Source organism: Chironomus tepperi, unplaced genomic scaffold (assembly GCF_022539635.2).
Source record: "Chironomus tepperi strain 1889 unplaced genomic scaffold, CSIRO-AGI_Ctep_v1 contig_376, whole genome shotgun sequence".
Lineage (NCBI taxonomy): Eukaryota > Metazoa > Arthropoda > Insecta > Diptera > Chironomidae > Chironomus > Chironomus tepperi.
In genome coordinates, this window is record NW_027226498.1 from 2,464,403 (window position 1) to 2,491,381 (window position 26,979).

General features: G+C 28.2%; 1 protein-coding gene across 1 annotated transcript in view; it reads left to right on the plus strand.

The window, feature by feature from the left end:
• Positions 1–26,257, plus strand: part of LOC139096138 (homeobox protein homothorax-like) — a 77,089-nt gene extending 50,832 nt beyond the window's left edge. The window contains exons 5-7 of the mRNA XM_070647788.1: positions 14,828–14,886; positions 19,420–19,590; positions 19,658–26,257. Coding sequence (XP_070503889.1) covers positions 14,828–14,886; positions 19,420–19,571 — 211 coding nt within the window. The 3' untranslated portion in view covers positions 19,572–19,590; positions 19,658–26,257. The remainder of the gene's footprint in view (positions 1–14,827; positions 14,887–19,419; positions 19,591–19,657) is intronic.
• The last annotated feature ends 722 nt before the right edge of the window (positions 26,258–26,979 follow it).

Sequence of the window (26,979 nt, forward strand, 5' to 3'; positions counted from 1 at the left end):
TGATTTTTGCACTTAAGCGAAGTTAAATTGATAATTTCTTAATAATTATATTGTCGTCGTCTCTTGACACGAAACATGCTTGATGTGCTCAAGTTCTTCAATTTCATAGTTCTTTGTTTACCGAATGAGGGACGAAATGAGTTTTCCTGCATCACGTTTCCACCCACGATGCTGCACATGTAATTGAATTTCATTTATGAATTATTGTACTTTTTTTTCCCTTCCATTCATTATTTTGTTAATAAAGATTTCTTGTTGTTTCTGTTATTCCTGTAAGCAATCTCACAGGAATTTGACCCTTGGAAATGCAAACTTTAACACATTTAGGAATAGAATGAAAATGAGCTAAGAATTCTAATGGAAATTTGATTGATTAATTAAAGTAATTTGCTTTATCGACTTGCAGCGATTAGATGAAATGAGAAAAATTAGATGAAAATGAAGGGAAATAAAAGAAATGGGAAAGAATATTTAACTCAGTTAAGTGGTTCAAAGAAAATCAATATTATCAAGAATATCCTAGTTTTTCAAGATTTAACGAATGTCCATTCACCTCAAAATCATTAAAAATTAGGAACATTTCAGTGTCATCAAAATCTTATACAGTTTGTTATAAAATATTGCCAACTTCCTCTCTTCATTTTTCACAAAATAATTTATTTTTTATTGCATATTTCTTATTATCGAAAGAAAAGTTGAAAAGAATGAAAGAAGAAATAACTTTTATGACAGTAATAAACATAAAATAAAGCGTTACTTAATTATGAATAAAAAAAATTATTTTCATTTTTATCATGTCATGCGACATCCCACAAAGTATGACGACACAATAAAAAATCGAAAGAAATACATAAAAAATATCATATTAAAGATTAGATTAGCGAGGTAGAAAGATCGATCGATTGATAGAAATTTGAGGTATGGTAATAAAAAATAAAGGAAATGATAATGATAATTCGAAACTTTTTATTATTGAAATAATTTTAATTTTATTATTTTTATTCGATTTGAGAAACTATAATAAAGTAAAATGACTTTTTATCAGCATCATGAGCAACAACATATTTGTATAGATGAATCAAATATTGTGTGTAGACTCATAAATATTTTGCGACATTGTGATGCCTTTTTTATTGCCTGATCATAATCGTTTGCATAATTTTTTATATACCTTCTACAACACTTCTCATCATCATTCTCATTTTCTTTCGCTGTTATTGCTTGTTGCCTCATGTAAACCGAGAGTGAGAAACATCTTTTCCTTCTCATCTTCAATGAGATGAAATTGAAGAACTCGCGCGTCAGTAATCAGAGGAAGACTAGTAAAATATCACCGTATGACAAATGATCAAAGAGCATTTTTGCCGCAAGTCATAAAATTATCAAAAATTTTTATCTATGATTTTTAATAAACTTTTTTAACTATCATTTGAAATTCAAATTTTGAATGTAAATGCAATCAGAAATTCAATGAATCACATGCTGTAAATTCAAGTCAAGCTAGATTTAAAGACTTTAACTAAGCAAGTATTATTTGCTCTAGAATAATGTGCTAAATTGTCATAGATTCGCAATTTTCTTTTACGATAATTTCCTCAAAAAAAAATTCTTTTATTCGTTTTTGTGAGAAAATTGGAGAAAATAAAAAGCAATCATATCTGATTCCTTTATTTTGTTACTTTTTTCGCCTGTTCTCATTTCTTAGCCTCGTTCTTATTTTTTGGGAAAAATGAAGTAAGATGCTTGAACGTTTATATGTTTATACATGTTAGAAAAAAACGTGTATTCAATATATAAATTGTGCATCATTTATTATTTATAATACTCATATGTATGCTTTTGCTCAACTGCTTATGCTGCTTGTGCTCTCCTAATCTTAATATTTTTGATGGCACTTTATATGTGAGACTATTTCTCTTAAGGCGTATACACATTCAGAATAATTTTTTCTGCATCATAAATGTATAAAATATTCATAGAAAAAGTGCCATTTATAGCAAGTTGTATCACATCATATTGTAAAGAAAGAAAATTTTCTTTTCTATACATACATTGCGAATAGGGTGAGATAATGGGTGGAAAGATCTATACTTATGATGAGAAGAGAAACAAATTTATTTTTTGCTGCTGTATTTTTTGCATAAATAAACTTTACTTTTTCTTTATTTTCATATTCCTATTACACTGTGAAATGTCATAAGAATTCAAATTTTCCCGTTACACATTATACTAAGCAGTAATGGCATTTTTGATATATTCAATTTTGAATATGTGTACATACTTTTCATCGAGGATTTTCATATTCCCATTTAATATTCATACCTACATACATATAAATTTTTGAAAGCTTAAAATACTTTTTTGATCACGATAACAATATGTAGCATAAAATTTACTATTAGTAAGATGTTAATTTAAAAATTATTAGAAGCTCAACATCAATAATCCTACTCTAAATATTATACATAATACTTTTCGCGCCAAAAAACATAACATGAGAATGCGTACATAACATGTAGCAGCATCTCATGTAGAAAAAAAATTAAGTAGCGGAAAAAAATAAGATGGGAAAATTATCCCTTGGAACCGAGCAAAACATATGAAAATGTACTATTTAAAGGAATCCTTTTAATTTTTTTATGATTTGGAAAAATGAGAAAAAAGCGATTTTCTGATGCATGAATCTTAATGGGTTTTTAATGCCATAATTTTATTTATGGCGTGTACTGAGAGAGAAAGCAACAATTCGAGAAAAAAAGGAGCAGTAAGCATTCACAGCGGCAGTGAGAGTGAAAATTTCATTTAGTTTTTATTTTGCCATTTTCCGCTGTTTATTCAGGTGAATGAATCTTTTATTATTGCTTTTTTATATATAATTTCAAACATAACATACAATCAGAAAATGATCATTGGTTGAATGACTTCTTTTTGCGAAAATATATTGCTGCTGTTGCCATACATTCCTGCAAAAGACAGACATTGCGGAATATTGTATTTTAACGGTCAATTATTTCTCTTTCCTTTTTTTATTCTCTTCAATCTCCTTCGTCTTCATGCCCATACATACAATATTGATGAATCTTTTTGCTGATGTTTAGAAAAAAAATTAATCTAAAAATAAATAAAGAAAAATTCGCTTTTCTGCAGAGCAAATGGATTAAAGTTGAATAGATATTTAACAGCAAAAATAATCAGTACAAATAGCTTGAGGGCAGAAGTCTGTAAATCTATGGATTTTTTTTTGTATTTGTAATAACATACTTTTGTTGAAATACTGGTCTATATGGATGTGATTTATGGTTTCATTTAAAGTTTTGGTTTAAATCAAATGAAAAATATGAGTTTAAATTTTTATTCTTTTTCACTTTACATGCTTAACTTAAGAAGTAAAGAGCATATAAAATTTTTAATACACTAGTTTGATGAGCGAGAAAATGGAATTTTGAGAATATTAGAGTAAAAATCTTTTATACCGTTCAGTAAATTACTGTACTTTTGGGAAACAAATCAATGATCCATTTGATACAAAAAATAATCATGCAAATCTTAATGGATCCCTTCAACTAATGTACATAAAAAGGAAATTAGGAAGAAAGTTTTCTTCTAATCTCAAAGGAAATGAACAATCAGGAAACATCTCGATAGCATCATGCCAAAAGTTTTCCTTCTAATCCGATTCCATTCTAGTCTTATAATTTAGCAAAGGATTTTTATTTTTGTTGTAATGCAGTGAAGGGAAGCAACAAAGCAGAATATTTGAATGGAAATAAACCTCAAAGCAATATGTTTTTCACACACTCAACTGTTCAATCATTGAACAACAATCACTTCAAAAAAATCTCCTCTTCTCTACCATGCCTGCCTTTCCTGTATGATTATATTTTTTTTTTTCTTTCTCCTCTTTGTTATTATTCAACAAACAATTGACGGCAACAACAACTCTTATTTGCTCTCTCATTTATGGTGTTTACATCAAAACACAGCATAACATAACAATTATAATGAAAAATATTTTTTTTATTTGGTTGGAAAAATGAAAGAAAATCAGCTTATTTTAATTTTCAATTCTAAAGAACTGCTCAAAACCATCATCATCAACATCGAAAATTTTTCGTCTTTATTCCATATTTCAATAGACCAAAAATGCATAGCACGTGCCATAAAAGAATTGTTTTTTAATATTCTCGTTGTATTTTTTGCATTAGACACATATCATACGCTGTAATGTTGAGCACACAATATAACATGATTCCATTCGCGCCATAGAATGAATGAGAATTGTGGTTGAATGTTAAATTAAATTGAAAAAAAAAATCTCTCATCAATGATTAGTTAACATAACAATAATGGCATCATTAAAATAGCGCAGCAAGTACAAAACAGTACCGCGAGAGCAGAAGGAATAAAAAAAAATGCACTTTCAAGCAATTTTGAAAATGGTGTAAAAAAATTATACATTTTTTTTCCAATTTACAAATTAATAGCGCGCCATAAAAGGTGGAGTCAGAGAAGCGTTTCACGGTTTGCACGAAAACCAAATTAAAAACTTTGCTTTCGTGTGCAATTATTGTGTGCTGTTTTGCTTGTAATTTTGTTAATATTATATGGCAATGAGAAAGTGAATGGGATAGATATTCTTCAAATTGCACATTATTATGCAGTATAATGATAAAAAATAATCATTTTTTGCTTCAATGGCTGGAGTGCCAGAGAATATAAATATATAGAGAGGAGATATTTCCATCTCACTTTTTCACTTAATTCGTGTGTTTCTTTACAAAATGGAATACAAAAAGGCACGTTTGTAAAAAAATTATATTTAAAAAATTATTCTATGTAAATTTGCTTTTTTTTGTTATTTCTCTTGACTCGTTCATGCTATGCAGCGATATAATCAAATAAGAGCTCAATTTCAGGTGAATGAAAATTACACAATCACATTTTATTATCACTAATTTCAATCAATTTGTCAATATACTCTCTATTCAGTATTTGAGAAAAAACGAAAACAATTTCATGAAATTTCACAGAGACGAAATTGGTACAAGAGGGGAAAAAATATCCCAACTCATTTGTTTTTCATTCTTAAGCTATAACATCTCTAATCTATATTTGAATATAGACTTACATTTAATTCTATATTCGATTCAAAAAGACGGAAAATAAATTAAATCTAAAATTACAATTGAATATTTGCTGGATTTAGATAAGTAGGTTTCGTATTGAAAATCATACTGATTAGTCTTCGTCTATATTCTTCCTAGATGTTTTAAATAACAAGCTCCTTCTTCACGTCATTCTTTTAGTTTAATTTTCATCATCTTTAATGTTCCACATTCATTTTTTATTTCATTGTAAATTGACAATGCTAAGTAGAGGGATTGGGGTAATGGAAAACTTCAGGAAAAAAGATTTATTGCCTTGTGAATAAGATTCTACAGAATAAATCAGTTAATTTCAAAATACGTTGATTTAAATGTATTTTATTCTATTCATTTTTAGCCATTACAATTCGATTTCAATTCAATGAATTTTACTAAATTTTCCATAACACTTCTTGATTTAACTTTAATCAACTCTAAATTAAAAGTGTCGATAATATATATAAATGCACAAACATGTACAACAAGCATTGAATAAATTGAAGGATTCCGGTTGTATAAAAAGCATCCCAATTTTACTGATGTTGTCTCATTATTAAATAATGATACATGATACATTATTTTCACTTTATTTATTGTTATAAATTGAATTTGTTACTTTTCATTGTTTTGCTTCTGAACGATGCGATGCATATAGTACTGAGGAATAAAGACACTTAATTTCATTTCATTTTATCTCTTTCGTTCGGGGTTCTTTCTCGTCGAGTATCTTCTCATTCATTTCTCTTCACAAAAATATAAATAAATTTTTTTATTGATTGTAATTGAATAAAAGTGCTGAGTTTTTGATCCATTTCTGGCAATGACTCTCCATCTACTTGTATGTGCGGGAGAGTGTGTTGTCTGTTTTGTCACGATCATGATTGTCTCAAAGTGTCTTGAAATTCTATTATTCTTTTTTTTACAGCAACAATAGAAGGATTTTATTTCATTACAGTCAATTGATTTTAATTAATGCAGAATTATTAAGTATTTCTCTTCCTTCTCTTTTACTTTCGCACTTTTTGCTTTATTTTATATTCTAAATTTAGATGACAAAATAAATTTAAGTTTATAAAAATAAAAATAAAGGCACAAAAATAAAAACACACAAAACGAATTCTCTCATGTTAAACAATTAATAAAATTGAGGAAATCTTAATGAAACGAACATTTTAATGCTTATGCATTGTATGATTGAGGCTCAATTAATGAACAAGCCCTTTTTACGCTCTTCACAGTCTGGTGATAATGAATTTCATTTAGCTATTGTTGTTAAATTCCTCTTCGCTCGTCGTCGTCGTCGTTCATTCAATTTTTTATTTATTCATTTTTGCAGCTTGATTTTTTTGAGAATTGTTTTATTGAAAATTTGCATGTGAAGATTTGTCTAGTCGCTTCATTAAGTTTATTCAGTTTAATTGTGTTTCTCGACACTCATTATCCGCATGAAATAAAAGCAAATGCTATTTAAAAGCGCTGCATACAATCAGCCTCTTTAATTTTCGATATTGACCTTACATTTAATTTAAAAAATGTACAATCGCTTTATTTTATAACATAGCTCTTTGGTGTAATTGTGAAATCACATTGAATAATAATGCATGCATTTCACAATGTTATATTGGCTGTGATAATGAACGATGTGTAATAAAAGGCGGTGCGACAATGACACTCAGAAAAAAATGTAATATAAAATTAATTTATTGATGAGATGTAAGCAATTTGCCATCAACCTATAATCAGGATGTTTATATTCACCTCATGTTTATGCACGAAGAGAAGAAATTATAATTGCTTCATTTAAAAAAAATTTCATCACATGGCAGTTGATGGTGTGGAAGAGGCATGAGAAAGGGAGAGAGGAAAAACTAATTTTATTTTCATGCAAGTGAAAATTCCCAAGCTGTGCCTACCTAGATACATTGATGAAGATACTATTGAGTGAAAAAAATAGCAAACGGCAGAAAATGATAATAAAACTCTCGATACCTCTATGGAATATTTATTTGCTATAATTCTTTCCACCCCCGCCCTAGTTTCACTGCTTTTCTATATGCTGCGTTCGAGTAAAATTCAATTTATTTATTAATATATTTCACTTCGATTTTTGCTGCTTTTTCCTCGTTTTTTTTCTTTCAAAAAAATACTTTTCTTTCTATTTTTTTCATTCATTCTGCCTGTCATTATGGTGTTTGTTAGAAGAAAATTTATATATCTGAACGAATAAGGGCGAGAAATGAGCGTGAGTGGGTGTTTGAATATCAAATAGAAATAAAAATAATAAGTTTTGATATTGTATCTTGCCTATTAAAATATATATATTTTCTTGGGATATCTCATCGTTAGCCGCATACGAGTCTCTAAAATGCTGAATTGACTTGATCTGAAAGAACCACAAAAAGGAGCATCAAAAACTGTATAATATTTCCTATTTTAACAATTCACATGCTCATCAGAACAGACGAAAAAGAAATTTTCTTTTTTAATTGGGTACTTTGGGAATTGAAGGGTGAAAAAAAGTTCTAAGTCTCATCAATACGAGAGAATATTGTGATAATAAGCACTAGCTGAAAGATTATTGGACAATATAATGCAATAATCTTTCATATTTTGTATGATTTTCCTTACTGTTTATTATTTGGGATTGAATAAATCAAAAATGGACTTTTTTCCTTTTTCTTTTCCTTCCGATTTGTGTCTGGAAATGCAAGCGCAAGCGCTTTTTTCATTTTATAATGATCAGCATTTTTTGTACTATTGAAAGATTTTTAAATATGAAGAAGCACACAAAAAATAATGAACGTAATTGAGACGATTTCTTTTATTTTTTGAGTGAGTAGGAAAGAAACAAATAAATTTAACAAGCACAGGCAACACAGGGGTCAACAATGTGTAAATTTTCACTCGGTACCGTAACTAAAAGGCTGATATGATTGATGACAAAAATGTGTAAATTTCATAAACGACGAAAATAATCTTGTATTTTGAAATAATAATGAAGTTTAAGTCTGCTGGAGGTGCACTAATACCAAAATCGGATGATGAATTCTCTTTCTTGAATTTTCGGAAAGGAAATTCGGCTTCTGTTGTTTTTTTTTTTGTAAGTGAAATCATTTGTATAGGAATAGTATATTTGTTTTAAGCATTTTTAGCTTGACGGATCTGATTTCCAGATTAAGTCATTGAAATTCTATGCACTGAATTTATTTCTTAATGAAAGTAACACAAATAGAATCTCCAAAATAGTTTTTCCAGTAAAAAACTTTTTTGATTGACATGAACTACCTTTAAAAGTTCAATATAGCTTCGCTTATCACTTCAAGATTACTGAAACTTAGTAAAAGTATGTAAGCATAAAAATAGGTTTCGCAAGTCATCTAACCAACAGATCGACCTTTAATCATTGCATACTTACCATGAATTTCTATTTTGTTGATCCTTAAACATTTGTAACTAATGAAGGTCAATCCATAAATTTATATTTGAAATTACATGAACATATATGTCTATTTACATGATATCAAGAATATAAATAGAAACTTGAGTTTTTGATTATTATCATCCTTATAAGAAGCTATAGCAATTGCCCCTTTATGATTGGTAAAGAGAAAATGTCCTGTATATGAAATTGAGTATTTTGAATTTCATTTTCATACGCATTTAAGAAGGAGAATTTTCTGCTCCCATTATTGGTATTATAAAGGTCTTTATATCCTATACATTTAAATAGCATTTAATGTGAACCTTAAATTTCTTTTTTACATGACTTCATTTCGTATTTATTCTGCTACTTCTTGTGTGCTTCCAATTTTTTCTTATGCTCAGAAATAGGAAAGAGGAAAAAAAATTTATTGTTTATTAAATAATGTTTGTTGAATGTTGATGCGATTTCGCTTCCATATTTGTAATACAAAAAAAATGTTCCATCTCTCCTTTTCCATTCTTCTTAACTTTGTTCATATATTTTTGAAATAAGGAGAGAAAAATTGGTCCACCAAGTATAGTAGAGGGTCAAGTAAAATTACGATATATACTTTTTTGTGTATATCGCAAGGAAAAGCAGCAATAATTGGAATTTTTCGGTCTCTTAAATCCGGTACTACTTTATGTTTCTATATAAATATAATTTTTTATATTATTATTATTATTTGTTTCATTTGGACAATTCTGTTAAACAATAAAAGGAACAACAATCAACGACATTGATGATCATCGTCATCATCATGACGACAAAGCAAGAAAAGAATGAGCTGAAAAAATTAAAAGTCTGTCAACAGATGTTTTACATCACGTACTGAAATTATAGTCCAAGAAAATTGCGTTACATTAAAATTAGCAATTCTCATTCTTCTATTTTTCCCATTCTTTTTTTTCCATCTCGCTTTTGTTTTTTACGACACATTCCAAATCTCGGCTTTATATTTTCTACATCACAAATGTAATCTTTGGATCAAGAGGGAACGAAAAAAATTAATTAAAATATTTTTATGAAAGATTTATAGCGGCGCATGGATTCTTATGATTTTGTGTGTACATACAGCACAACACACTTGTTAAAGTCGAGAAAAATTGTTTTTATAAGGAAAAGTTTTTTTTTTTTCATTCTCATCTCTCTTTTTCATGCCAAAGCAGGCACAACATATTTTCATTTTGATTTATTTGCGTTTAGACATCATGATTATTTGAAAATGGTAACTCATGCAAAAAGTATACGTATTGCAAGTAGCAAAAAGAGAGTGAATGAGAGATCTATAGAAACACATAAAAATATTTATAAATATGCTCCTGCTACTGCTGCTTAGAGTCATAGATTATTCCGGCAAGGAAAGGAAGAATCACAAAATGACAGTTTAAACAAATTTATTTTCATATCATTTTGAATCTATGGGTAGTTATCGCAACATGTTGTCGCACTGCGAATAATAACCATTGTTGTTGACTTGTAGACGTCATCATCACTTGCAGAAAAACATCTCTTTGCCTCCTTTCAATGTTTATGTAGATATAATATACATATTGTTTTTGAGCTAGAAAAATCATATTTTGGAATATTCGGAAAAACATATTGCATCATGACGAAAAAGATAAATTTTTATTAAACCTGCTCACCTTTAACATCTCAAATTGACTTGTTCTTTATCGTCTATAGTAAAAAAAATTATGACTTTTTAAGGTATAACTATATAGTGTCGTCAAAATAAGTCATTTGCTGAAACCCTCATTTGAGGTTCTTTAATAATTCTGGAATTAAATTAAATATTTTTCACCTCCTTATCAAATTTTCTTCAAAAATATCTCTTTTTAATATAAACTGAGTTAAAAGCCCTTCTTACTTACACATTTCAATGCTATTTGCAACAAATGTTTCCACAGAAAATGACTGACTGCGTTTGTGGAATAAGAAAAACATGAAACGTACAATATAACTCTATTAAGACGGGACTATAAAAACATGAACCTAAAAAGTGGGTTGGAGAGGAAAAGAAAAGTAACAGAAAACACCAAAATGATCGATTTGAACCCACTTGCTCTTTTGTTCCCTTCCTACACTTAATGTTTCCCTTTAACTTGTTCTCTCGTCTATCTCTCTATACCTATTTTATAATGTGTTTCTCTATGATGGCAACATATTTTCACATTTTCAACAAAACAATTTTCATATTTTTTTGTCCCACTGCTGCTACTGTTTGGTATCGAAAATGTGTTGCAACATCAAAATGAAAATGTAATTTTCGACACAGCATAAGGAACAAAAAAAGAATATTTTAAAAAAATATACATTGCATTTTAATATACATAAATTCAAAAATGAAACCATTTATCATTAGAGAAGAGCTGAAGATAGAAGTACAAGAAAAAGAAGTTGGTGATGATGATGATGATGATGATGTAGATTCGATGGCTGGGGATGGAGTTTTGGTTGATTGCAAAGTTTTTTTCTACAGTTAAGAACTTTTTGAAAAATAGGAATGAAAATTAAAAAGTTCAAGAAGTTTAACAGACAACAGAGAAATTTTCCAGCACTTCTTTTTGCTCCACTTACTATACAAATAATTTTCCATTTATTTTGGTGTGTTAAAATAATTTCCAAAAAAAAAGTTCTTTTTACTTGTTTTTGTGCTAAAAGCCAACAAAAAAAAGTAAATGAGAAAGACAAGAAGGGAAGAGTGAGAGAGAAGGAATGAAAATGGTAGCAAGTACCATGTACCATCTGTTGAAGAGTTATGATTATGATATTATTTATAGTCCCGTGTTTGTAGCAATTTATGTTACCGATCGCCGAAAATTTGTATTAACATAAATTTTATGTCGAAATGACGTATCATGTGGTGTGCATGATTTATGGCAATTTTGTGAATTAAGAATTAATATGGCGCAAAGAGAGCAAGCAGCAAGTTGGAAGTAAGCTGCTTCATAAATGCCTAATTACGCGTAGAAAAAAACTTTCAAATTAATATATGGATATGTGTACGAAAAAAAAGTGTAATTATCTATTCTCACGCTAAACGAGTTTTATTTCCATTTGATACAATTCCTTCACATCACGCCGGCACATATTTATAAGTGCAAATATAAACAAGAAGAAATGTGCAAACATTGAGATGAGATGCGCGCTTTATTTAAAATTGTTTATAATTTTTTTCCTTTATTTTATTTCGTGCATTAACATAAATTTACTTATTTATTAATAACATCACATTGCCTATGCCATTACACTCATTTGTGTGTCTCGTTCATTCATTTATTCATTCATTTTCGCTCTTTCTCGCTTGTTGTTGTCACAGTGCCGAGTGTGTGTCTGTTTTATCTCATTTCCTATGTGAAGAAAATGAAAGAATTTCTTTTCAGCTATGTTGACTTGATGTTACTGCTGCTTACTGTTAAAATATTTTTCTTCCTTGTAATTTACATATTTCGAGTCTTGCTCTCTTCCTTTTTAACTAGACAAGCAACAGTAACAATAATAACAATTTACAGAATAAGAAAAAAAAGGAAGAAGCGATAGAAACCATTACACCCTCTCTTACTACGCTTTAAGTATTAAAAATGTACTCATCTCATTTCATTCACCCATGAAGAATTTTCTCCTTCTTCCTTTACAGTTTTTTTTTGTGTGTTATTCATTCACATAATACACACAGGCAACATGATTAATGTTCCTACATCGAAATGATATAAAATTTGATTAAAATAATTAAACGACTTGAAAATTCTCCGTTACTTTTACAATTTTTCCACTTCTCCTTACTTCCATCATGTTTTTTGTTGTTGGTGTTGTGAATGCTTGCAAAATAAACAGCAGGCATAAAAATATTCAAGCGGCAAGCAGTGAGAAATGTAATCTATAAGAGATAAACAGTTCAAGTAAATGACATTAAAAATAAAATTATACGAAAATAAAGGGAAGAGGCAAGTTAATGATGCAAAGTAATTAAGATTCTTTACGATTAAAGGCGCTGTTTTGAGAGTTTTTGCGGTATTACCTAAGAGACAGTGAGCATACTCACGTAAATGAGCACCACGCTCAATATAATTGAAAATATTCCTTGTCTGCTTGAGATACTTTGAAGGAACTAAGATGAGCCAAGAGTAAAGGGATTATTCAATGGATTACCCAAAAATTTATATAAATTTGTCAAGAATAAATCAACTATTTGCATTGTCAACATTATAAATTGGTAAAAATTTTATATTTCAAATTCTCTCAAAAATAGTCTCAGAATATTCTGTATTGATTTGAAAAGTGGGAAGAACAAGAACAAGGAGGACTCACATCAGTTGCCTCAGTTCGTTATATCACATTCTCAAAATCGAACTCTCTATAAAAATAGTTTATGTTTGGCAATGAATGTCTTGTGTTAAGCACATTATAACAAAAATAAAAACAAGATATCAAAAGGGGTGGAAATGAATTTTTTCTTGAAGAATGAAGAAATTCCCTTGACTATCCACAAAATTTTCTTTTTCTTATTGCAGTCAGTCTTCAAATTGAAGAAAATTTCATTCGTTTTTTTGAAAAAAAAAAAAATCTTTTAAAGCAGTCAAGCATAAGTTGTCACATTGTGTGATTAATGAATGTATCATTTGGATCGAGAAAAACAGTACAAGAGTTTTATACACAATACTCAGAGCATAAAATAAAATGAATGAGAAATGAAATGAAAAAATTTTAAAAAATGAAGTTAAAGATGGAATTGAGAAAGAGAGAAGCACTAAGGATACGGAAAATTGACTTTTCAACTTTAATGGATAGAAAACTTAAATCGAGAAAGGGATAAATTTTGGCACATTAAACCGACTTAATTTCATATTTAATAGCAAATGAGATCTGTAAAATAATTGCCATGTCATTTACATCAAAACAGTCTTGTTGCGTCTGACACTGAAGTATATGTATGGAGCTGAAATTTGAATTTAAAGTTTTTAGTTTCAATCATAAATTAATTATCATAATGAATGTATTACATTTGTAAATTAAACTTGCAATACATCCAGTAACTTTATTTCTTCATTAAAACAAACGAGCAAGATGTCAAATCATTTCATTTGCTAACGCTTGAAAATTATTACTTTACACAAAGTCATTGAACTTGTTAATTTTATTATGAACTTATTAAGGACTTGTGTGCTTAGTTAGTGATATCTACAAGCTGTTGCACTCAGTGTAATGTTTGTGTTTAAATTATTGATAAGCTATACTTGAAATTGCAACTTGAAGTAATATTGAAAATTTTTCATGCTGTCAGGTCCTTTATAAATTTCCTTTATAAACTCTAAATTTTTTCAATAAATTTTGAAAATTTTCTAGCATGACAATGCTCTGAACATAAACTTTCCAGTTAAACTGTCAATGTTTGTCGATCCACGCCCGATTAAGTTTCCTTTTTGAAAAGTTTGTGAATATTTTACTTCAATAGTTAAAGTAGTTTCGACTTTTCCATTCTGGAGCATTTATGTTTGCTTTTAAAAAGTTTTTCATCATTTCTGTTGTAATGTGAAATTTTTTTCTTCTTTTGACATCAAGTTTAACTTCTTTTCATTCCATTTAACATAGTTAAATGTGTCTTTGAATCCTCACGAGATTCTCAATTTTATTTACCACAATTTTCATCTAATCCTTAAGGAATTTTTTATTTCTTAATTTTCCACAAAAAATTGAAAATACCCAAAGAAAAAAAAGGTACAAGATCGATTTCAATTGAATAAGAAGAAAATCCCCAATAAATATGTATCGTATAGACATTTTATAAATTATTCATATATCAAAATTTGTTTTCCAATATACAAAATATACACACAGGCAGAAGTAATGTTGAAAAAGGAATTTTTTTTCAATTTTATCTCATAAAAAATTCATGATCAGTTTGTGTGTGTGTGAGTGCATTATAGATGTGGTTTTTCTGCCAATCATCTTACTATATTATCATCAATACGGATGAAATGAAAAAGGAAAAGAAGGGATGTTCCTTGATTTTTGATATCGGTGATGTTTTGTAATTTTCGGACTTTCCTTGAAGGATTAAGGAAAATCAAATTTTTATAATGCACAGAGATTTCTTGTCGATTTATATATTGAAATAATAAGTTTATGCTTCCTTAAATACTTTAACTCCATCAACATTATACATTTCAGTAGTCTATATATAAAAATATTATAATCCTATTTTATTTTATCATTACAGGTTTATTAATGCCAGACGGAGAATCGTACAACCAATGATTGACCAATCAAATAGAGCAGGTAATTAAATTAGCTAAATAGCATAGATAATTGAATAATGCCTCCTATAAATAAGCAATTAGCTGTAATCAAAGTATTTTCTCGCCATCCCAACCTCTGTCTAAAAATTGACTTTTTTCTGTTTCATTATTTCTAAAATCAATTTGAACATTTTGTGCACAAAATTTACATGTATTAATTGAGAGGGTAAATCAATTTTTAATTTACACCGCACAAATCAGGGTTGATTACCACGACTATTATGAATTTTCTGAAATTCCATTTTAGAATTATTTTTTTTTTGTTTGTGGATTTGCAACAGAGAAAAACAAATAAAGCGTAATGCATTTTAATAAATTAAAAATTTCCACAGTCCATTAGCCAATTTTCTCCGGAAAAAAAAATTTTAGATAGAAAAATGTTCTATGCCACTCAACTCAAACTATTCAAAAATTCTGTGTTTTTGGTCGTATCATATAACGATAAAACATATCATAAAGCATGTGAGAAAAAAGGTTATGAATAACAAATACAAATTGCATTTGAACATTAATTAAAATTAGTTAAAATGATGCTATTTCTCACTTCAAAATTCTACTCTATTCTACATGTGAATCCATAATGGTTTATTATGTTCATTTTCTATGTAAAAACACGGTGCGGTTGATGGGTGGGATAAGGTGAGGTGGAAAATTAGTTTGGAGTGCGTGAAATTCTCCCAATTTTCCCTCTTTGCATTATGTAGAGTACATATAAACACAATTCATTGGCATGGCTAATTATAATAAAACATAATGGGCGACATGACTCCATTTTCAAATTTTTGACTATCCACTGTGTGATTTGCAAAGCGCAAATGTAATAAATCTCTTTTGGAATTTTTGAAACCAAAATCTTTCTCGTGTTTATTTAGATTTTTTTATGTATGTGTGTTTGAGTTCAATGAATAATTTAATGCTGAACTTTTTTTTACTCAATTTATTTATTCATTCATTCAGCATGACTCTAAAAAGTTGCTTTCATTTCTTAATTCCATGAGTAGATTTTTATCTGTTTTTAATTATACCACATTTCTATGGTTAAAAAGGCAGGAAAATTTTTTTATTTTTCACTTCTTTACTTCTTTCAAACAGAAGCGAATATATGGAATTAACTGAAATTTTGCAGACTTATAATGAGATTTTTCACAATACCGAACAAAGGTGGAATAAATTTTGGGTATGATTTTATTCTAGAATTTTCAAGTCTTCTGAAATATACAATTATATACCATATTATCTTATAATAAGATCTAAAAATTTGCTCGCATTAAAAAAAATAAAGAAAACATTGCGTTCAATTACCGAACGATGAAATATGGCAATAAGGTTACACGTGCTTAAAATCGTACAAATTAAGGTGAATGATTAATTAAAAATCTTTGAATGTTTTGCAAAAATTTAGAAAAATAATTCACACTTATGGCATGACTCTTAAAGTATAATTAAATAGCTTCCGCATTAGACCTTAACAGGCAAAAAAACTGCTTTTAGGTACCGTAGTAGTCTTTCTGTACCATGAAAGCCTGCTCTTTACCTGTTAGGGAGAAATACTTTCATGTATCGTTGACCACGAATATTCCTTTAAAAAGATATCACTCTTAATTATTCACATTAGTGATAATTTGTCCTTCGTTCAAGTTCAACATTCTCATATCATGTCCAATATGTTTATAAATAATCAAGAGTAAAAACAGCAATTTTTTCCTTTACGTGTAAATTACAAATTATAGTGAGTTAATTCACATATCTTCCACAAACATAATAACATGGCAGAATGTACATGACGGTAATATGAAACGCATTTATCTCATTTGAAATTAATTGGAAAAGGATAGTTAGTGAGTTAGAAATTATATCGTGTGCACAGGCAAATGACTATCATGTGCGTATGAGGAGCTGTTGTTGTGTGTTTTAATTCTTAAGGGACACATGTAGAGAATGAGAAGGTGTATATTGATACTTCTTAGTTGAAATATTTATACATGGAAAATCATGAAAGCATTTTCTAAATAATAATATTAATGTAACATGTCGAATATGTTTTTGTTGGACAGTTCTTTAACTCTCTCTCCATTCTACATTCTCAAAAGCATAAATGAGTGAGAAGGACAATGAACATAAAAATTACGACAGTTTTGGGAGTAATTAACGTCCCCAAAATCATTTATCATTGTGTAAATAATACACATACACATTTGAGAGGAGAAAAAAACCAAAATAAACCATTCGGACATCTTTTTAATGTTTAATTTTTGGAATCTATACCAGGCAAATGCCTTTTTGAATCTAACCAAAAGGTTTTTCTTCTTAAAATTCTCCTTGACTATTTAATTTTTTGGAAAGTCAATGCCGAGACAAATTTACGTTAGTTTTTGTAAAAGAGTCGATGGATGGAGTATGAATTGACACTTAAAGACCACAAAAGTAGACCTTTTTTGCCATCTCTGGATGTTAGAAATTGCAATGAATTTTATGTTGTTGGTGTAAAAAATTACCAAAAATGAGTATTTATATATCTATATTCAGTTACTTTTAAACATATTACAATGCCTTTTCTCTGGTTAACATTTAAATACCATAGAGGGTAATTGACATTATGAGGAGTAGCAAAGCAGGCGAGAAAGAATAAGAAGAATGAAAAAAGTAATAACAATAAGAGTAAGAAGAAAGAATAGATACCAACATTAATTTTATTCAAGCAGACATGATACTTTAATTGGTTGTTAGGGACTGACTGACTGACATTGTTGATACTATTATTATATTTGAATATGTCTGTATTATGATAATATGTTTATGTACACATAAAATGACTTTATGTGCTTTATACCGTCAAATTTAATTGCTTTATTGCCTTATATCTACACCTAGAGAGCTGCTTACGAATATTACAAGAGATTTTGTTTTGTTATCGAATGAATAGCCATGTAAATTAATGTAATTACAGTAAACACTTTATTAGCAAGAAATTTCAAGCAAAAAACATTTTTGCACGAATAAGTCTCAATCTTTTGTTCATAAAATGTTCTATAGAGGAACTCAAAAATCCAATAAACCTTGCTACAAAAATCAAAACTAATATGTGACAAAATAAAAGGAAAGGAAAATAATTTTCACATTCAAAATATAAAAGATTTCATAGTAATGCCATCATCATCATCAGCAGTCATATAAAAATCCATATATGAAATTTCATAAATCCGTCTTTTGCCGCATTTATCCTTCATATCAACAAATATATCATTTTTCCATCCGCACCGGATTCATTTTTCCCTTTTCAATCTGTATATATGTACATGTATATACATTTCATATGAAGTATTAAGCACGAGCAATAGCATCAGCAGTAGCATCATCATAAAGGGTCGAAAGTCGAGAAATGGAATGAAATGAAATGGGAAAAAATTGTATAAGAAAAAGAGATGTTGCTTACATCCATATAGCACATAAATATGAGAGAGATGAGATCACTTGGATGAAAATCTTATGTTTTTATGGCTCTGATGTCTATGAAGATTTATGTTCAACAAATAAGAAGATTTATATCTATTGATGGATATTATACACATTTTTTAATATTCCGAATAAATCTGGGATATATTGAAAATGTAAACATTGCAAATGGCAAATGGCAGGAGCAGTAAATGTATGAATGAATGAATTGAAGGCTTGGCAAAGCAAAGGACAAGAATATAACAGAGTTCTTCAATATCCCACAAAAATATTTATATATGTGCATAAGAATAGAGAGTATCAACATTAAAGATATAACATGGAAAATGTATTATTTAGAATTAGACTTTAACGGAAACAGGAAATGCGATCCGGAACATCTTGACTCTTTCTCATTCTCTGCAAGAACCATAAGTATTGGGGCAATATTCTTTACAGCATAAAAATATTTTTCTCCACTTGATTTCACCTCCCCAAAATCTTTCCGGGCTAGAAACGAGCATTTTGTGATGACAACGCTTCACTGGAAAAGAAGAATTTATTCTGTTGTTTATTAGAGTTAGGGTTTTCTTGCCACTGCCTTCTTTTCTTATACCCATTTTCGTTCACATATCGACACATACATAAAATGTGTTTAGCCAAAAAAAAAATTGCAAAATTTATTGAAAATGGATTTTCTATATGTATAAGTTGAAAATTGTGTTTTGTAATATGAAAAACATCCGAAATAGGATGAGAATAGGAAAGAAGGATGTGGACGAGAAATTGAAGAAAAAAATTTCTAAGGTCGTTATTGATGCTATTTATCTTAAGTGCACACAGTAAGCTGCAAAAATTTTCAATATTTTTCAAGTTTTATGTCATTTAGACTTTTATGTTCATAATCTTCGCACCATTATTACTTGCATTTTATGTTAAATTTTAGTCAATATCCATTATGCTACCCAAAAAACTATGATTACAGCTAGTTAACGACAGATCCTATGTTCAATATCTCATGACCAAAATGCTCATGACAACTCTTTCTTGTTGTTTTATTAAAAAGTTCCTTGCTTTCCAGTATACACACACCCCGGACCATCAGGCGGCTATCCAGATCCAATGAGTTATATGATGGATGGCAATCAAATGATGCACAGACCACCAGGTGACCCCGCTTTCCATCAAGGTTATCACTATCCACCTGCCGAATATTATCCTCATCACTTGTAATTAAACGCAAAAAATTATGGTAAGTTGAATGATATTTTTGTTATGGTTAAACCTTACTAATTCTTACCCTTCTATAAACTTTACAGTATCTTAATTTTAATCATCATCATGATCATCACATGAAAGAAAAATTTCGTTTTTTGATTAAATCGATCAAAAAAGGAACGAAGAAAAATGTGAAAAGAAAACATTTTGTAACTTATACATCTCACCAACTACCCAGTGATTGCCATTCATCTCATAAGGAATTTATTTAGCATTTTAGTTGTGTTATATCTTTTAAAGAAGAATCATTGTAAAAAGAAGATTTGGATACGAAAAAAAAGAAAAAGAAATCATTAAACCATATACTTGATAACTTTTCTGGCAAAGCTTGTGTTAAGTTTTAAATTAGTTATTTAAAAAGGAATTTTTGCACAAAAAAAAACTTGTTAAAAAAAGAGAAATAAGAGGAGTAAAAAATGTTGTGCTAAGGAAAAACCAATGGTCGGACAGGCAGCTGATGGCATGGCAGTCAGACACCAGAGCTTATATATGTATTTATAATTAGCAAATTACAATTTACAATTTATAAAAAGAGAACATTTTACAACAGCAACAACTACAACAACAACAACGATTCATAAGAACATAAACGCACGCAGCACGATACAAAACCAATTGATTCAAATGGAAAATGATTATGAAAACAAAAAAAAAGTAAAAAATAAACTAAAAACATCGAAAAGCGCAAGCAAAACCAAGAGCGAAGAAAATAATTGGTTAAAAATATGTGAGTGAACTTGAACAAATCGAGATAACTGAGCTCTGCAAATAATAACCAGCGTGATAGAACACAAAATCAGTTTAATTATACACTTTTTTATCTCTTTCACTCCCTCCTAATGTCTCTATCTTCCTCTCTCACTCATTCGACATTATAATACATGATTTTATTCCTCTTGTGTGCTAACAACAATAATTCGAATATTTTTAATATTATACATTCACATAGTGTTACTGATGAGCAGAGGAAAAAAGAAAGAAGAAGAAGGAACAAAACTTAAGTAAATGTAAAAAGAGCAAAATTGATATTAATTAAAAATCTAAAGAGATATGGAAGAGAAGAAAGAGGGAATGAAGGAGATTAATACGTGATGAATATTTAAAGGAATGCTTTTTTGTTGTATTTATAAATTGCAGAATTGAATTGATATTGCATAAGTCCAATGACTATCTCAGAAACACAAATTGTTCTGAATTCTCCAAACAAGACATCTTTGATCATTAAGTTTGTAATAAATGAGGATTTATGTGATTATCATTCAAAATTTAATAATGTTCACCAAGCTTCGGTATTTTCAAGAATTTAAACATTTTCCTGAGTTGATTTTTCTAATGTGGACTTAAAATTCAAGACCAATCTAGACTAATCAGAATCAATCTTTAGAACAAGATCCATAGAATTCAATTTAAGCATATCTGGTCTACAAAATGCCATTACGAACAAGTATTGGCCATGAAATTGCCGCTGTTCAACAAAATAATTGTCTATCCTATAGTTAGGTAGGACATAATAAATTAAGAAAATGAGATCTCAATAATGACCATTTTAGAGAAGTCAACTCAATTTTTTTCAACATTTTTGTTCATAAATAAGTTTAAAATAATTTCCACCTAAAATGAGATGAACAAAATTACTAAGGTACATTTAAAATGCCGGAGTATACAAGGTATGCTGCAAAAAGTAAACTAAACTTTAAGAATCGCATTGGTTATTGAGAAACTAAGTTAATAGAATGAAATCACTTCTTACCACATACACACAAAACATACAAAGAATGAGAATGAAAAATTACTTGTAAAATATTGTTATCAAAGCTGCTAGAAAGAAATGCAAAACAAAACTCTGTAAAAATGAAAATCCTTCCCGAAGAATGAATGAAATTTGAAACACGATGATAAAAAAATATAAAAAAAAATTAAAGCGATTGTAAGAAAAAAAAAAGTTAATTTAATGAAGAAAAATGTGAAAGATTCATATTAGATAAATTTAATTTATGTATAAAGAAAAAATAAAGTAAAAATATAAAAAAGAACAGTGGCAATAACCGACTGAATAGAAGAAAATTAGATGTAACTTAATTTTTTCACCGCAAAGAGTAAGAAATAATATGAAAGAAAAAAAATTTGAAAATAATTAATTAACTATATTGAAATGAAGCATTAATTTATTAATTTTTTTGATGGAGATATGAAAACCAGAAAAAAATCGCAAACAAATTTTTTTCGAAAATTAAAGTCTCGATGTGTTTAATTAATCAGCAAATTTGAAGAAAAACGCGAATATGCATCATTATCATCATCAGCAAAGAGGAAACTTAACTAATACAGACTTAAGATTTTTTTTAAAAAAAATGATGATTAAAAAATTTAGTTATTTTAATTATTATTAAAAAATTTATTGTAATTTGTATATTTTTAGTAATGTAATATGTTAATAATTTTCATTTTAATTTTAATGAAAAAAATAGTAAAAATGAAGGAAAACCGAAAATGTATAATAATAATTTATTCTCTTTGATCGACTAGAGATGTCTTAGTAATGGAACTTGAGTGGTATTATGGAGTAAAAATGCTGTTAGTTTTACACATTTAATGCACTTTGTAGTAATATGATCTTGTAAAACGAATAGAATTTGAAGATACTCCTTTGTAAATTATCAATACACCACCAGTTACCACATCCTAAAGACATAGATAAAAGCTGCATACATGTGAATAAATTTTGTAACCTTCTGATTGAAAAGTTTAAAATTTATTCCTAAGTATGAAGCAGAACCATCATAAATCCAAAATATGTAACCTCAAAAATCATTGAAAATATTTCGATAAAGAGAATTTTAAATATTTTACCTACGAATTTACAAATTAAATTTTTTGTGAAAATCTTAGCGGAAATAATCATTTAAATTGATAATTGTTTATTAACATGGAAGTAACCAATTAAAGCTTAATTTAACATTAATGCTAGAATTCTAACCTCCACTAAATTTCACAAATTGGTTGCTAAGAAGCAGTATGTTTGGGAAAATCATTAGATTTGATGACATTAAGTGTTTCTTAAATGATTCCTTTAAAACAACAAATTTAAATTTTGTAGCATCAATTTAAAGTTGATCTATTTATCACAGTGACTATTATGAGAGTCCATAAAAATTTAAAAATGGTTTTTCCGTTAAATTTTCACACAGAAATTTTCAATCGCAAACTTTTCTTTTTTCTTCTAGAAAAAATAAATTTGAAAAACTTTCAAATTTCTTAAGAGAAAAAGAAAAAAGAATTAAACGATGTATCAATTTTACAACAAATTTTTAACATAAAGAAAGAAATATATAAGAAAAGAAAAGGAGCAACAATTTCGTGTGATTCTAGCATAGATGAAAGAATTATGAGAAAAAAAAAGTAACAAAAAAATGAAAAAATATTTTTAAATAATTGTTTAATTTTTCGCGATTTTTTTAGTTTAGATAATGTTGTCAAAATTTTAATTGAAAGAAAAAAAGCAAAAAAAGGAATTTTTTAATTTTTAAGTTGATAAAAAAAATGCAAAAATGAAAATTATAATTTCTCTCACTATTTTATTATTATTATTATTTTTCTTCCGAAAAAAGCTTCTGTTGAATAAAAGTTTTTTTCTTTTTTTGCATTAAAAAATAGAAAACTTATTGTTTTATTTTGTTTTATTATTGCTTTGTTATCATTTTTAAAGATTTTATTTTGGCTAGCAGGATAATTTTGAATTGTGCCATGCATTTATTTGTAGGATTTTTGTCTAATCTAGTCACAATTCAAAAGTAACTTTAAACTGGAACAGACATACCCAAACTGTACATCAAAGTAATAGCAGTCAAGTGCTGTTTGGTATGCTCAATGATGGTCACTGAACTACTAAGGAAAACACATCAAATAACTCAAAGACAAAATTGTTATATTTTTTATTATTTTTAAAATTAGTGTTGATGTAAACTGCTAAAAAAGATGCAACTTCAGTCCACAACCCATTGCCACGTGAAAGAAAATATCTTAAATTAAACAATGCGCACATTACGAGCTCATAAATTTAACAAGGAATTTAATTACAAAGGTACACGTTTGAGTTAGAAACTAAAGAAAAACTTTAATTTCCAGAAACATTTTTGTATACAAATTTTGTGAATTAAAATTAATGTTAAATTCTTACGAAAGTTATGTCTAATTTTTGAAAATGAAACAGTAAATTAAGTATACGACAAAATTATACGCACTAAAATAAGTTTTGATAAATGCATGTTATTTTTGAATGCAAATACTTTTTATATAGATGTCAATTAAAATTTTTAGATTCTTTATTTGCATGGCATTGATTCAAAGTAATCCTGAAGCACATGGCTTCAATATTTGAAGAAAATTCTTATAATGACGTTAATTAATGTCAACTTTTTAATATTTTTATTGAATTAAAAAATCCAAATTCAACAGCATAGCAAAAACACGATAAAAGTAAAACTTCATTAAGGTTGTGCAAAATTTTGTTTACGTCTCATAAAACTCACGTAAAGTTCACAACTTTTTCTTTGCATATAAACACAAGAAAATTCGCAGAAAATGAAAATTTATTGTCATGAAAATCTTTTTTTCAATCCGTTCATCAATTTTCCATCTTTTTTTCCTCTTCATTCATTTCAAAACCCTCGTTAAGTCAGAGAGAGAATTCTTTGTCTTATTTGATGTTTAAACGAAATTGATAACACAAAAAATATAAAGAAACAAACAAGAGAAATAAAGAAAAAAAAGTAAAAACTTTGCAGACAGCGTGACAACAACGAAATCTCGCGTCAATGAAACTCGATATACGTAATTTTTGCAAACATAACATGGTAATATATGTTATATTATTATTATTCTTATTATTATGACTTCAAAACTCTTCTCGCAATGGAAGGAAAGTAACAAAAAAAATTTACAACAGAAATTTTGATGCAAAATTTTGATTAAAAAAAGAGGAAGAACAAAAAAAAATTACGAAGGTGGAAGGAATAAAACAAAACTTTTTCTTCTCTCAAACTCGATTGATATTGATCGTGAGATTTTTTATAAATGAGGAAAAAAATGTAGAAGTAACAAACAGGGTCTGTTGGTATACCAAAAAAAAATTATTTTAGTGTTGCCTCAACTTAAAAACTATATATACGTGTGTAAACAATCACCAGTTTTATACATAAACTGGCTAAATACTAACTGATGTTACTAATCATTCGATGTATACGATTTTGGATTAAAAATTTAAGAAGAAAAAAAAATTAATAAAAATTTCATACGAGAAGAATTTTTGGCGAGAGAAAAAAAAAACAAAATATTTTATCAATCGAGGGATGAGAAGACAAAAACTTGTTTCGATGCCTCACCTCACTTCCTCAATTTTTGAAATCGAAAGAAAGAAAGAAAAGAAAAGAAATTTCATCGACAAATTTATTATTATTCTTTCTTATCTATCTTTCCACATAAAGACAAAAAGAAAGAAATGTCAAGGCTTCTTCACTTTGGAAGTTCCAATAAACTTAAACTTTTTGAGCATAAGATTTTGATTCTTAGAGCTTTAGTCAATCTTTAAATTTCATATACAAAAGTAGAGTTCGTCTAAAATTGTAGGCATGCAGTCTTGGATGAAACATAAAGTCCAGTTCAAAATCGCGTGGTGCTGGACTAAAACCGAATCCTGCTCTAAGTAAGAGTCACGCCAGCCAAGGGTTAGATTTTGGATTAATTACCCGATTTGTACTATTTGGGTAAATTGGATGCTCATTGTTATCAAGAATGTATAAAACATGATGTAATTGGCCATCCTTGTACATTGGATATTGCAATTTAACCAAGGGTTAACCAATGTAAATTTCAATTTAATCTTTTAAAACAAATCAAACATCATCATTCTAAAAAATCCACAAAAGAACTCTTTTTTCACTTCGAAAGTGAAAAAGCCTTGTCATTTTCACATTTAAAGAAAAAAAACCTCTGAAATCGATTCGCCTTAAAATGTATACGAGAAAAAGAATATTATAAAGAAAAAAAAATAAAAAAATGAATTAATGAAATGAAATCTAAACAAAAAAACAAAAACAAGAATGAAATTCTAGCTATACATACAGATATATTTTACTTTATCATTCTTCTACAGCTACACATGTTATTTAATTTCATTTCTTTCTTATTTCTTTTATACTTTTTATGCTGCTGCTCTTGCTGCTTCAACTTTTTTGCACACAGAAAAAAACACAAAAAATTGAGAAACAAAAAAAAAATAAGATTTGAGACTTGGTAACTAGGCGGTGTAGCGTTAGATTGTCACAAATTTTGTGACATTTTTGAACAAATATGGTTGTATTTAATGGTATATAGTAGAATCTTAAGATCAAAACGGAGCTAGTAGCAAATGTGTAAAAATTTGAAATGATGCAAAATATTTAAGGAAGAAATCTTCTGATACTTAATAAGAAGATATTATAAGGTACCTTTATGGTAAAAAAGTAATGAAACACCGTTTGGTTACCAAGTCTAGAGCTACAAATAAAATATAAAATGTATTTTATTCTCTCAGGCTTACTTGTATTCAGTTTGATTTTTTCGTAAAAAAAAAGAAAGAAAAAAATATAAATGAAAATATAAAAAGCTACATGAAAAAAATATATAAAAATTCATTTACATATTATTCTGTAAAATTAAACGAAAAAGAATGAAAAAAGTAAAAAATTTAAGTAAATAAATAAAAAAACTAAAAAAATTTATTTAACATATCTCTTAATGTTACTTGAAGTGAATATAAGAAGAATAAATAAATAAATAAAAATTATAAAAATTTGTGAGTAAGATACCAATTGTAATTATTATCGTTTTTTAATAGATCTAGGTTTAATATATCAATGATGATGAACATGATAATGAAACGAATAAGTGAAAAGAAGAAGTAATGAAAAATAAAACAAAAATATGAAAAAAAATTTAGTCTTTTTTAATTCTAATTTATAGTTTCAGAGTTCTATTACAGCTTTTACATTTTTAAATTTTAGATATCTACTTCCTTACTCAACTGGTTGTATCGATCAGTTGTGACTTCTCATGACTTCCCATTGTTTCTCAGCTTGTAGTTAAGGATGACGATTAGCTAGGCCGACGCACCCTATATTAAAAAGAGCCTTGTTCGCCTCCGCCAGACTATGTGGCTTGAATTGCCGGTCTCCACCGCTAGAAAGTGAGGTTGATGCATATTGCCTCGTCGTCGTGGTGGCAACATTTCAATATATGAAGATCGCAATAAGATGCAACATGCACGGCCCTTCTCAGTTGGAGCAGGGATTGATATTTTAATCATACTCACTACTCAATACTTGAG